General features: G+C 39.4%; 1 protein-coding gene across 1 annotated transcript; it reads left to right on the forward strand.

The window, feature by feature from the left end:
• The first annotated feature begins 638 nt into the window (after positions 1-638).
• On the forward strand, positions 639-14,784 carry LOC103141201 (SRSF protein kinase 1-like). The gene is made up of 15 exons (XM_007556725.2): positions 639-888; positions 1,516-1,570; positions 6,389-6,516; positions 6,800-6,908; positions 7,040-7,127; positions 7,912-7,999; positions 8,383-8,489; positions 9,935-10,100; positions 10,197-10,222; positions 10,330-10,543; positions 10,704-11,081; positions 11,193-11,293; positions 11,531-11,638; positions 12,451-12,520; positions 13,417-14,784. The coding sequence occupies exons 1-15, from the start codon at positions 876-878 to the stop codon at positions 13,578-13,580; spliced, it is 1,815 nt and encodes a 604-aa protein (XP_007556787.1). The 5' UTR covers positions 639-875; the 3' UTR covers positions 13,581-14,784.

Here is a 14,784-nt window from a genome sequence, read left to right on the forward strand (position 1 = left end):
TTGAATGTTCACAAGTTCCCCATACATTCTGAGTGTTTCAAAGAAGAATGGGCAAATATTTTAGTCTCTTGGCCTGTAAAGCTGGTGGACATGTCCAAAGAAGACAAGCAAGTGCAGTTGGAAGTCTTTTCACATACAGATTAATGTGAAAAAATAAATGTGAAAGTCGTATAATTTTCCTTTTTATTCATAATTACGCTCTAGTTTGTGTTGGTCTACCACACACACAACAAAACATTGAGGTTTGTGGTCCTAATGTGAATTTATATGAAGAAATTTGATGGATATATGAATATTTTGCAAGGCACAGTTTAGGACCTTACTGTCTTGTCTCTGAACATAGCACTGGAATTGGTATGAGCATGAATTGTTCATACAATTTAGAGGGAATATCAACTGGAAAAAAAATATTTTTGGACATATTCACATGACATTAACATGCAAACAAATAAGAATAAAAATTCATTATCAGTCAGGATCTCATAAGGAACGTTTAAGCTATGAATCACAGACGAGAAATATTTATAGGCTTCATTCATATTCAACTCTAGTATCTGGCACAAACCATGCTGTAACATTTATTTTGTCAATGGCGCAAACCATCTAACCTCCCCGTCCTGCAGAACTGCCTGGCAGCGTCACTGAAGCCTCTTTTCAGGAAGAACAACCAACCATAAGGTTGAGGCACGAGCACCAATCCCTATCAGTGCCATCGCCTGCAGCTTCAAGCGAGAGAAATTCATGAAAAAGGTTTAAAGCTCAGGTTCGGACGTCACTAGGGAAGCTCTGCTTGGGGCAAAACTAGCCAGTGCGCATGCGTGGAACATTCGATCACTGGTGGCGTAGCTAGCTGCTAGGCTACGAATCCAGCCACCATGGAGAGGAAAGGTAAGTCTTTACGCGACAGCCTGCAGACCATTTCAACTGAGTTACGCCATGCATGTGATTACTCTATAGCTGATGTTGCTATTGCTGCTACAAATGTAAAATGTAAAGACAGTCAAGCTGTCGTTGTAAATATATGTGGCTTATTTCACCGCGTCTGTCACGCACTGCGCTGGAGCGAGCTTCGTTAGCTTCATTAGCTTTAGCTTCAGTGTCAGGATTAACGTTGTACTTTTAGCTTTCCAGCTCTCTCTATATTTAACACAACCTAAACCCCTGACGGTGTGGTATATTCATGGTATGGCGTGTGATATTACTTCATGCCGTAGTGGCGTGTTGTTGCTGTCCGGTGGCGTTGGTGGGTAGCCCGGTGATGTTATTTAACGGGGTTTGTGCATACACTGAGGTGCACCCATATATACATTTTTGTGTGTGTGTGTAAATAAAGTCTGACTGGTGTCGGTAGCCACAAAGACGACACAATTCAATGCACAATGAAGTTGAGCAGAGCCTATAATGCTAATTAAGTTTAAACAGATCTTCTTTGTTTCATGCCTTTTTGTCTCAAGTGTCAACTGCAGATCAAACGACAAACAATGGCAACAGGATTTCTTTCTCTTCTCTTTTCAGTTCTAGCACTCCAGGCAAGGAAGAAGAGGGCCAAGGCGAAAAAGACCAACAAAAAGTGAGGTTTATTGTCGTTTTATATCATCTCCTATTTTAATATTGTGCCAAAGAACATCATATTGACATGCGTCTTGTCAGCTGAGTTCAGTTAAAGGGTGTTGCGTCCTGCGGTTTCACACTTTTCCTGTCACTTGCTGGCTCTGACGTTGATTGTGGCATGGGTAATTTAACAAATGCAACTCATTGTCTCAACTCATAACAATGGATCCCATATGGCTCACTTCCACAGCTTTCAGAGTTTTGCATCTTGTCTGTGTATGTATTGGCTTGGCTGTTCTGACAATATCTTAGTAGGCTTTATGTTTTATGAAAAACAAGAAATTGTAGTTATTGAATATTGCAAAGACGGTATTTTCCAGCCACATTCCCCTCACTCTTTTCATTTCTGTCACCCACCACTGCCGTCTCAGTTTCAGCATCTTTATCACTCGGCTCTAAAAGAGAGTGAAACTTAATCTAGCTTCAAAAATATGACTGGCAAGACAGATTTTCAGTGCATATCATTTAAAATGTATTCATCCACCAAAGTGATTTGCCAGTGCAGTACTCCGCATAAATATTGTGCATCTCTATATTGAGGCAAGGCTTTTGTTCGCTATGTTCTGCTTGAAGTAATTGTTTGGAAAAATGTTAAAGGAGCTGTATCAAAACAAGTCAAACTAAAACATTAAGATTTTTTTTTTTAAATACACCGACACACCGCAATAATTTTAGAACAAATGACAGCTAGTCGTCTCTTATTCAGATGAGTAATTTAGACTTTCAACATACTGTTTAGTTAATTAAGCTGTCCATAGTTTTATTTTACGTGATCCCTGGGAATTGCCAAAACTGCAACCTTTTTTGGAGAGGATGACATATCTAGTAATGATGGTACAAATCAAGCTTCATTGGCTAAGTCAGAGAGTTGGTCTCACTTGGCTCTTTTCTATAACTTTCAGTTGTGTTTATGAGCATGAAGTGGCCCTGGATAGCAATCTGTGCCACATTTAGGCCATCTTTTTGCACACACTGTACAATATAATTGGGCTGAAATAAATCAACCAAGTCCCTTACTGATAATATTGCCAGGATATGATACAGTTTAGCGAAGCGTCGTTTGTAGCTGAGAATGAACTGTTGACATGGACATGTCGAACTGGTTGTTTTGTTGCATCTAACAATGTAATTGTCCTAACGGCACCAGTGACATCCTACAGAGTGTTATGTAACAGCCTGAGCTATATTTAAAACTAGAGAATGAAGAAGCCCACATCAGCCCACTGAAGCATGGCGTTTCTCTGAAAACGTTCCGCTTAGAAATACTTCTCTCCAGGCAACTTGCCGGCATGGCATCACAGCAGAGCTGCCGCTAAGAACTATTTATTTATTTATTTATTTATTTTATTTAAATTACTTTTAAACAACTGCTTCATTTGATATAAATAACAATTTGATTTTCATAAATCAAAAGCTATTTTATGGTTTAGTTTATTTTTTATAAACCGGCTTTGACAGAACTGACAGATGTTGAGACAAAAAGTGTGGTTAGATGGCTGTAAAGTGCAAACCAAAGTTGACAAAAGCAAATAATGTGAGAACTTTTTGATTTGTGCAAGTCGAATGTGCTGAAGTTGAAGAATTGATGCACCTCCAAAGGGACAAACAAAATTTATTTTTCATGAATTGCTTTTGTGAAAGTTATTGTTGGGGTTTTAATGTTTCCATGGAACATACAAATGGTTAGTAATTTTGGATTTTATTATTTTAGTAGAAATGGATTGGATGGGTTAAATAAATGTTTGGTCTAAACGTGTCTTTAAACCTTGACTAGAAAAGCAGCAGGGAGACGATGTGAGTGAATCCAGCAGCTTAGGCTGAGCTTGTATTTTTTTCTTGGCTCATCATTGATCCCTGAGTCTCTTCGCGTTACTCACAAACTTTAGATTCTTTCTGCTTTTGGAAACTTCTCAAATATTTCAGGATCCAGTGCCTTCATTCCTGAAATGGATGAGGTTTTGTGCCATGATTGGTTTGAAACTATATCTAGTAGCAATGCTAATATTGACTGCACGATATGTTGTGAATATATTGTCATAATGTAAGTGTGCAATATTGATGCTGATGTAATGGAGAAATATATAATTAATGAAGTCCATATATTTTAAAGGTTTAAAATCACATTATTGCAAATCCCTTACAAGGAAAACTGTCGAGGGTAAAACGTGTTTGTGTGTGGCATGTATCAATATTTATTGTTTTTAATGAAGACAGATCATCCGTCTGCTGACATGGAACCCAATAGTTTTTTTTCAGTGTGCTTCCGTTTCATTTTCGCGCTACTGAAACCTGGAAGCTCCTCGTTGAAATTTTCCTCAAAAAACTATTTATACTATTTATATGAATGAAGGCCGTGATGTTCATAAATACTAAATTAAAAACGATGTAGAATATGCAAAAATGTAGGTAAAGACGCACTAAATGACAATCAACATCAATGTAAGCTAGAAGTTTGTTTCTCAAGTGTGCTGACGTTCTAGTACTCTGATCTACTGTAAAATCGTATCCACGTATTTTATGTATTTGTTACATAAACTCCAGTCACTTTCTGTGTTAACTGATCATAGACCACCTGTTTTAAATTTCAGGTTGACTTGATGTGTTGCAATCTTGCACATCATGCCTTTGGGTCGGTGTTTCCGCACAAATGAACGCGCTGTGCTGCCACTGCTCCTCTTTTACAGCCTTTCCTTGTGCTGATTCTTTCAAACGTGACTGCACATGTTTCAGGGCAGCTGTTTTTAAGAAAACCATGTTTAAATGCTGTTTACTTGCGGTGTTCTGCACACAAACACCACAACACCCCAATGAACATCAACCTACAAGGGATCAAAAGTTCAGGGATGTATGCATAAAGCCATGATTGTTACTCTTTTCTGTTAAAGGCTGGAGGTTCTTCACGAACGCCTTTAAACACAGACCTTAGAGCACAGTTTGGTTCATCATATTTAGTCATATATATTTTAGGCACTTGAAGCCGATGTACAGTACTTTAAGAAAAGGTGCCATGCAGTTTATTTATATTATTTCATGCGTGAGACCAACAAAGTTGTGGATAACTGTGAAGTGAAGTATACTTAAGTATTTAAAGCGTCAAACTTCAGGACGGTACACTTAAGGAAAAACACTTAAGTGTTCCTTACCATGAAAAAGTATTTTATAAAAAGAAAATTGCAGCTCTACTTAGGTTTGCAAAGCCGAATTTGAATGAACCACAAGATGATGCCAGAGACCAAAGTAGATGTCAAAAACCTAACAGCATCTCAGTAAACAAACTTCAAACTCGCCGTCGAGCATGATGAAGGAGGGATGATGATGATGATGATGATGATGATGATGATGATGCGGGCTGGTTTTGTAGCCACAGTAGCTGTGTCCAAGTACGTGAGTTCATTTTCCACAGATGTACTCACCAGGTGGAAAACTCAGATTGCTGCATAAATTATCTCAAATGTTTCCTACAGTTTTCTGATGACGATGTTTGAATGCCATTGTGTGTTTTGATGTAAAAGATCACATGATGCATTTCATATTGAAAGTAAATAAAATGCAAAACCTCATCACAGACATTAAATCTGTGACCCACATGATCAGAACTTCTTGTGCAGCTCCTGTTTCTCCTGCAGCTCTGTCCTGTTTGGGATAAACAGAACTCCTGGTAAACAAAGATTTGCTTTGTGGTTTAGACAAACCAGGTGTTTAAAAATAACTAATGTTTCAGTGCATCTGTTTTTTTTTTTTTTTTTTGACCTTTCCATTTGTGCTGCTTTAGGGTCTGTTTTATGATCTGTTCTCTTTTGAAGTTTATTCACCACCTTTTTAATATTTGTCGTGGTTTAAAACATCCAAGACGACAAAGCAGGACTCGTGTTTATTTCACTGTAGGTCCACAGGTACTTTTATCCTGTTGCATAATAAAAACAGACATTATGGGTCATTTAAATATCACCAGTGCAGATTATGTTGGTTTTGATTTTCAACTTGTGATTTTATTTTGAAGTTGATTGCATGATGTTTTAGATTGGTACAGATTGTAGTTAAATCCACTTTTGTTTGGAATTAAGGACAAACCAAACCAACGCTACAGTAAACCCTCTGCACTAAAACTTTGTCTCTTTTTCAAAGGAGAAAATTCAGTATTGCGGATCGCAGGCCCAGCAGACTGGTCTCTGGCTGTTTTGATGCAGCTTTGATCATGACACATCAAAGCTAAACTCTTAGCATTTGCTTTCGGTTGGCGATGAATCTAATTTTAAGGATTTATTACTAACTTTTACAAAAACAGATTGTGGGAGTTTTGATTCATTTATTTTCATGTGATTTGATCATTATATTGAATTCATTTTTTAGGTTTAACCGCGTGTCATTCCAGCATTTAATGCTTACTGTTGATAGTTTATCGACATATAATTATAAGCTCTTTAAGTTAGTGCAACCCTGTAATGGAAAAAAGAAGCTCACATTTATTTTTGATAAAACTGTTTAACATTTTGACTCGTTGACTTTGGGAAAACCTTTTTATTTCTCTTACAATAAAATAAGACTGTGCTTATAGTGAATGTGGCAAAAAAAAAAGAATAGTTTGTTTTTGTTACTAGATATTAAAAATGTTACTAATGCTCTCAAAACCAATGTTTTTTTTTTGTTTTTTTTAAAGCTTTGACTACTATTGCAGAGGGCTTTAAAAAATTTTTTTGGGAGGTAAAACACAAATTGCCGAAGAAGCCTTATTCCTAATGTGGTCTATATATATATATTTTTTTCTTCTGCCCATCAGACAGCCACCAAATGTTCGATCTCGACAACCACCACAACAAGAGACCTCGCCCCAGGAGCCGGAGGAACCCGAGGAGATCCTGGGTTCGGACGATGAGGAGCAGGAAGACCCCAACGACTACTGCAAAGGTGAGTCCTGTGTTTAAACTTTACGTTTCAGCTGCTCTGCAAAAAAAGGAAATGAATGTAAATACTTAATGAAGTCATCAGTGTGTGTTTTTCAGGCACAGCATCGTTGGTTGCTTATTAACTTGGTGAGGGAAGTTGGGTTGTGGAGAAGCTTAGATGACTCAGACATAATCCAAACCGTTGTTAATTTATAACCAGAGATTACGCCGCGTGCACATGAGCTTCATGTCGTTCCTGGTATCTGTTGAACTATTTCCATCAGAGGTATTTTCTTCTCTTCCAGGTGGCTACCATCATGTAAAAGTAGGAGACCTTTACAATGGGAAATACCATGTCATCCGTAAACTGGGATGGGGACATTTCTCAACCGTGTGGCTCGCCTGGGACATCCAGTATGAGAACATTTTCACCTTACTTTCAAATCAGGCTTCTCTTTATCTTAAGATCCTGTATTTTTTTTCATACACTTAAGTGTTTCTACTTCAATTCCTTTTAGCAAACATCACTTGTTTTGTTATTCCAGGGTTAAAAGATTTGTTGCGATGAAAGTTGTGAAGAGCGCAGAGCACTACACTGAGACGGCAGTGGATGAGATCAAACTCCTTAGATCTGTAAGTTGCAGGGCTAACTGCACAAATGAACTCTTGAATGCAAGGACAGCAATTAATGTTCAGCAGCATTTTCAAGTAACTTGTAAAAACAGAGGCGAGAGAAACTGGCACACGGACTTTGAATCAAGTTTGATCTGTTTTAGAGACAAATGGATTCTGGTGATGTTGGACAAGTTGTTCTTCCTACCATCAACGACTCCTAAACAACCCGTTTCGAAATCAGAATCATCACTTCTCTTTGCTTTCGGAGTCCAGCGAATACATTACAGGCAAATCTTAATCACAGATGTGTGCTGCTTTAAGCTGGATTATGGTTTAGGGACCATCTACAGTACAGGGGAAACTGGGGGTTTAAATCCATTTGGATTGTTCCAACATAAACCTTCGTTCAGATGAGCACTTGGAAATGATGAAACACCTGTCGTATCTCTTGACATCCAAACACTTAGAAATCAGTGAACTCCCCTAATCAGTGCATCTAATACTTATTTTCCCCACTGTAAACTTCAGAGGCAATAAACACATATTTGCACATATTGGTTTATGTACGCCTAATTATTATTTTTTTTTCCCAAATAAATTTATTTTGTTTCACAGCAGAGTAGCTGATTACTCAGGCTGTCCGGGTTCATTGTGTTCACCAGGCAGCCTGAGGGAAGAAGCTGTCTCTGTGGCGGCTGATTGTTTGTTTTTTTTGCCGATAGCGCTCTGCAGCTACGCAACACCAGTGAAAATGTGAGTCCTGATTGTTTTCCTTTGCATTGTGACGTTTCCTTGTCTTCAGGTAAGAAACTCGGACCCCGACGACCCAAAGCGTGAAATGGTGGTCCAGCTGCTCGACGACTTCAAGATCTCTGGTGTCAACGGGACTCGTATCCTTCACAGCAGAATGTCACATCCTGTTTTTTTTTTTTTGGTGTTACCGTTTGAAGGCGGTGAAAGCACTTCCTACTAAGAGATGAAACTTTACTTCCCAAAAATATGTTGCGAGGAATATAGAGTTACAAAGCGTAACAGCTTTAGACGGCAGAGCCTGGGGTGTAACAAACATATCTATGTGTGACCCAGAGGGACCTCTAGGTATCATAGCAGTCTGGCTGAGTAAGATCTGCTGAATGCTGCAGCTGTAATCCGAGAGCCCCTTGTTCTGTATAGCTAATGCTCCACCTCACGAATGCTCACATGCTCCCTAAACCGTGTTTTTTCTTTCAGTTTTTCCTCTCCCATTGTTGCTGTCTTAACTACTGTCCTCCAGATGTCTGCATGGTGTTTGAGGTGTTGGGACATCACTTGTTAAAATGGATTATAAAGTCAAATTACCAAGGGCTGCCCCTGCCTTGTGTGAAGAGCATCATTAAGCAGGTAACACGAGAGCCTCAGTCTCACCTTTTAAAGCTGATGAGTCACCAAGAAGGCTCAGCCTGTGTGAAGGGTGGAAACCAGTCGGGGCGGAACATGTCGCGGTAACTGAGTGGGTAAACGGTTAAATACTCCCGTCGTGTTTTACAGGAGATCTTTGCCAAAATCGTAAATGACTTATTCAGCCAGAATATAAAAATCATTGTGTCATTTTTTTTTTTTTTTTTTGAGTCCCCCACTTGCTGTGAGCACGAAAATAAAGCAGCTGGAGTTTTGAGTAATCAGAAATGTTGCCGGTGTGCTTCGCTGTGCAGGTTCACGGCAAAAGGTGGTTGGTAACGTGGATGCAGTAATTCCAAGAAAACAGAGAAAAATAACGTTCTTGACCACATTTAGGGTTTGGTCATTCAGAGCAACATGTTGTGACTCGTTCTGTGATCCTTTTTGCCTCATTGCTGCTTTTTGGAAATGCTCTGGCTTTAGAACTGGAGTTTGTAACTCCAGTGGTTTAGTGCCATTGTCCTGCAGCTTTTAGAGTCATTTCTGCTCTAACTGACCTGAATCAAATTAATGGCTAAAGGCCGGATTATTGCAAAACCTGCTGACACGCCAATCAGGTAATTCAGCCTTTTGATTCAGCTGTGTTGGAGTCACTATTTTTTTCCCCACTTCTCCTTAATAAAAGTTTATTCTCTTCACTTCTGATTCTGAAAGAGGTTTGGTGGCTTTTTCCACCACTTTACACTGGAACTGTTAAACCATTTTACTCTGTAGTTCCTTTTCTGTGTTAATGACTTTTGCTATTAGCTGCTAAGGGACATTGCTTCATTATTTAATCTTGTGAAAATTAAATACTGTCGTTCTGTTTAAATTGAAAACCTGCTACTTCAGAAATGTACCTGCATTTAATTGGTGCGTGCAAACCCAACACCCCTGGGTTTGTCTTGAATTGGTTCCAAAACACAAACCTCTTGGAATCACAGATTGAGACGCTTCATAACTGAATATGTTGGAGCTTTTACAGAAAAAAGCCTGGGAATCAAGGCGGACAGGGTTGAGGAGTGGGACTTGAGCAATCTCTTAGGGGCAGTGTGTACACACAAAACAACACATTTAGGGAGAAACTTCAAGAAACAACAACAAAAAAAAGCAAATTTTACCTTGACAATATAAACAAACTCCCACTTTTCTGCTTTTCTTTACAAATGATGTCTCAAAATACAGTGTTTGTTTATTTGGAGCGAATATTTTTTTCAGGATGTCTGTGCCTCTTTGTCAGTATAGAAAAGTGACAGAAGTGGTTTCATGAATACAGGAAAATAACTTTGCAACGACCAACTTTGAAAAAGGAACTTGGAACATGTGGCACTGATGCATACTAAAGCAGTTCATTGTTCAAACATAACTTTTGGAGGTAAATAATCATTTTCCTCTGGTTTATCTTTGAGGTTCTGCAAGGTTTAGACTATCTGCACACAAAGTGTCAGATTATCCACACGGACATAAAACCAGAGAACATTCTGATGAGCGTTGATGAGCCCTACGTCCGAAAGCTTGCAGCTGAAGCTACAGAATGGCAGCGAGCCGGAGCGCCTCCCCCCTCCGGCTCAGCAAGTATGACTGACACGCAAACGATAAAATCAAATAACATCTAAAAGGTTTAACCTAAAACTAGTAAGATTTTGCTCTCACTCCATGTTGTCTTTGCAGTAAGCACAGCACCAGCCCCGAAACAGGTACACATTTTGTTTTTCCGCACAGAAATCGGCCTCCCCCCGTTTTTACCTCCAAAACAAACGTGTAACTTTTGCCGCGCTGTTTTTCTGTCCTGTGTTTCTCTTAGACTGTGAAAATGTCCAAGAACAAAAAGAAGAAGTTAAAAAAGAAACAGAAGCGTCAGGCAGAGCTGCTGGAAAAATGCATAATGGACATGGAGGAGATGGAGAAGACCACAGAGACGCGCGAGGACGACAAAGAGCCGCAGTCTCCCAAGGGACGAGCCTGCGCTCCTCTCAGACGCGTCTCTATTGAGGAGTTCACAAGTGACGAACCAGCTGGTAAGAAGCCAACAGCACTGGAAAGTCTTTTATTTTTCTTTATGAATGTAAAGAATCATACTGGTCCAAAACCAGGAGTCATAGCTGTTTGAGTGAGTCTCTAGAATCCTACAGCAGTCGAAAACTCGTTCTTAAGTTGATCTGTTTGATAAACCGTCAGAGAGGAGCGCGACTCCAGATAACATGAGAGTGGGACCAGACGAGCCGCCAGAGGCCAACTGCAACGGCCATGCGGAGGCGGAGGAGAGGCAGTCCAACTGTTCGAATGAAGACCAACACAACGGGAACGCCGAGGTCGAGTCCCCGGAGGAGCTACATAAAGAGTCCCCAGTCCACACGCTGTGCAACGGCGTGGAGTCTACAGATTTCAACGAGCTGTACTGCAAGGTGGACGGCAGGGAGGCTCACAGCAGCGGAGCCACTCAGCGACGCCTTCGCTCAGGGCGAGAAGGAGAGTTTGAACGAAGTCTTCTGCAAGGCGACGACGAAGAGGACGAGACTGAGGGTCATTACAGAATCCAGGAAGGCCTGAGAAACGGTCAGTCAAACGTTTTTACATGCGTGTGATCTTTGAGCTAGTTGGAACTTTGAATTATTGATTAGAAAATCTATTCTTGCCTTTGCGCTTTCCCTTTCCGCTCTGATGTAGACAAGTTAACAGCGGGATCCCTGTTAGTTAACCCTCTTGAGCCGGGCAACGCAGAGAAGATCAAGGTCAAGATTGCAGACCTGGGAAATGCTTGCTGGGTGGTGAGTAGCTAACAGTCACAGAGATTTCCTGATTTGGGATGAAATCTTGTTGGCACAAGATCATATTAACAAGTCTGTGTATCACAAAATGTTCTGGGCTTTATTGACTGTCCTTCACAGATGTCTGATTCTTATTTCTAGCTCTTAAAAATTGTATGGTTTTTTTTTTTTTTCTTTTTGTACATGTTGAAAATAGTTTGCACTTTTTAAGGACGCGTTTCTTTGTTTTTCTCCCAGCATAAGCACTTTACAGAAGACATCCAGACTCGACAGTACCGATCTTTAGAGGTGCTCATCGGTGCAGGATACAGCACACCGGCGGACATATGGAGCACAGCCTGCATGGTGAGAGGCTGCGATGTGGAAACGTGTAGTGAAATGTGGTTCACCTTTTTGTTTTACCTGGATGAGAAAGAGGAAAATGTACAACACACATATTTTCAGATGCATTTTAAAAGAAAGAAGGAGAAAAAAAAGTAATATCGCGTAACTGTTATTTTATAGAGATTTATCACACATAGAGTAAAATATTTCAGATTTTTATTTATTTCGAATTTTCACCATGTATTATTAAAACTTTGTATTTTCAGAGTTCTTTCATGATGAACTCATAATTCTTATAATTCATAGAGAATTAAATTAAGAAATATTAAGCAAAATTGAGTTTTTTATTGTTTAAGGTTGGATTTATTTTTGTAGCTAACAAGTAACAAAGGATAGTCAGTCATTCATTATAAAGAAAATAGCAACGCTCGTCTGCATCTTGCTCTCTTTTTTTTTAATCTATTTTTTATGTGAGGCTTTAAAGCCGAGTCGAACTGGCCTGTTGTTTCCATAAGTTAATTTACTGGAAAAGTAGTTTCTGACTTCAAGTCTGACAAAGATTCCCCCACTGGTTGTAACATGAGGCTCTATGGGAGCAAAATGCAACTTCTTAATAAAGTCAGTCTAAATCACAACTGTAGTAATGACACACTATTAAATATCTGGTTCCGTCATTGATTTGTTTTGGTGTTCGTTTGTTTTTTTTACTGAGGCAAAAATACTTTTACAGTTCTAGCCCTGAAATAGTTTTGTAATAAAATGCTAAAAGAAGTTTGAAAATGCATCAGAGTTGACGGTGTGCAGTGATGATGGTGATTCTCTCGTTTGTTCAGGCCTTTGAGCTCGCCACTGGTGACTATCTGTTTGAACCTCATTCTGGTGAAGATTATTCCAGGGATGAAGGTAATGTTTGAATTTTCTCCTCCTGTCCGTTCTCCTTTCTTTATTCACTCTTAGCCTTGCAGCGTTTCTGCTAAAGCTGCTTTATCTGGATGCACTTTTAAAACCTGCTTCCCTGCTGAGACATTTTGTTGGCAGAAATTTTGCTTCTGCGAAAACCCTTGCAGCGATATTCCTAGTTTATTAGCTCCGATTTGTTGCTGCCATTATTTTAATAATTAAAAAAAAAAAAAAAAGTCTCCTACTTTGGATTTTTGCTGCAAATTATTGTGCGGTTCGCCCAGTATTTTTCGGTGAACTTGGCATAGATGTTTATATTGTTAACATTTAAACAAGAGTTCATGTCATGAATTAATGATGTTATGAAGAAACATTCCTGAGTTTCATTTCCCAACCTCTAAAGCCTTTTTAGTTACCCTGGAAATGGGGCACATCTCTTCCATCTCCTTGTTGTCATCGATCATTCCTCGTGTTTCCTTCACGTCTTTTGCACCGTCTGTATGTAAATGTCAGCGCGCTGCTTTGCTTGAACTTTCTGTGCCGAAGTGATTCTGCTCTGAAATGTCGGATATGTGCTGATGCTCGGGCTTTAGGCAGCTGTGAATGAGCCTCTTACACATTTAGCACATTAAACATTTATCCACCTGGCTTCTTTTATCACCGCTTTTTGTTGCCTGATTGGTATTTTGTGTTGGAATATGTTGTTTTTATTAATCTGTTTTTGTCCCGTTTCATCATTTGACCAGAATATTTTAGTTTTTCCATGTTTGCTTGTGATCAACTTGTCGATCATCATCATCATCCATTGTTCCTAATTGATTGTTGCCATCATCATCCTCCCCTCCTTCTCCTCCTCCCCTCTCCTGCCCTTTCCCTCCTGTGACGTGCCTCATTTCCAGACCACCTCGCTCTTATGATTGAGTTACTTGGTAAAATCCCTCGCCACTATGCACTGAGTGGGAAATACTCGCAGGAATACTTCACCAAGAGAGGTATGCCTCCCCTCTGTCTGTGGCTCACTCTGGTTAAGGTGGACTGGAGGCCCAAAGGAGAAAGATCCTGACAGCATTCTTTATAAGCATTGGAGAAGCATGCAAAAATATTTAAAAACATGAAAAGGTGTTTCCTTAAATCTAAAAATTGGAAAGAAATAAAACCAACGTTCAGACAGAATTTCCGATTAGCCTCCAACAGATGTTTGCCGTTTCTGCCCAACATGTAATTTCGTCCTCTCACTTCCATTTATTTCTTTATTTGTAAGCAAAAATATACTGAAATGCAAAGGTTTTAGTTAATCAAAAAAAAGTATTTTCATGAATTGCTGTACAGATGTAGCAACCAAATGCTAAAATGATTAAAAATGCCGAAAGACTGAAATGACCACTTCATTAAAAATCTGTTGTCTGAACAGTTCAGTTTTAGTTTTTCATAGGTTCTGTTGTAACAGAATGTATGTTCTCAATAAATGTGTTGCAAAAAAAAAAAAGGCTCTGAAGAGACGTGCAAGAGCCTGTCCCATCTTTACTTTAACTTCACATGGTACCGACACGGTATTAGCCTTCCTCCTGGAAAATTCAATTCAGTTTGTACAGCGCCAGTTCACAACGCATGTCATCACGGCTCTTTCCAAAAAGAAAAAGTCCAGTCATGATTACATTTGTATTGATTGTGGTCATCAAACAATCCAGTCGAGTTCAGTTCGTTATTCAAATTAGTGGAAAAGTTTTCTCGGTTAGATCGAGTCATTGTTTCACAAGGTCCTAAACAAGCATGTAGTGACTGTAGACGACCACTAGCACTGTGTTGTTGATTCTGCTACAACCCCTCATACTGAGCATGCATGTAGTGACAGTGGAGAGGAAAAACTCTTCATTAGCAGGAAGAAACCTCCAGTGGAACCTGAACTTTAACTAGACATTCTGCACTGTGGGTTTTCAACACCAACCACAGATCTGCTGATACGGTTGGAGAAGAACTAATTAAGCCAGTTGAGCTTGAATGATGAATGAACTTTTTTTTTATGCCCAAAAACAGCATAAAAGTAAAACATAAGAAATAGAGAGAGGGCAGCCTAATCCCAATTTGTGATAAAATGTCTTTTTTACCAATTCAAGGAGTTAAAAATATATATATAGATTTTCTAAATATTTTAAGTTGGATTTGTCTCGTGCGTAACCCGGCAGCAGTTTGAACTTGATGGGTTAGTCGGTGGTCGTCTCGGGATCGTTTTCATCCAAACGTCTAAACTGGAGCAGAAAAATGTCCCA

Source organism: Poecilia formosa, unplaced genomic scaffold (assembly GCF_000485575.1).
Source record: "Poecilia formosa unplaced genomic scaffold, Poecilia_formosa-5.1.2 Scaffold80, whole genome shotgun sequence".
NCBI classification, from domain to species: Eukaryota; Metazoa; Chordata; class Actinopteri; order Cyprinodontiformes; family Poeciliidae; genus Poecilia; species Poecilia formosa.

Bases quoted from the DNA above. Each gene is read 5' to 3' on its own strand.
- LOC103141201 (XM_007556725.2), top strand. The intron at 1,571-6,388 runs GTGAGGTTTATT...TCTGCCCATCAG, and splicing joins GCGAAAAAGACCAACAAAAA to ACAGCCACCAAATGTTCGAT. The intron at 11,639-12,450 runs GTGAGAGGCTGC...TCGTTTGTTCAG, and splicing joins TATGGAGCACAGCCTGCATG to GCCTTTGAGCTCGCCACTGG.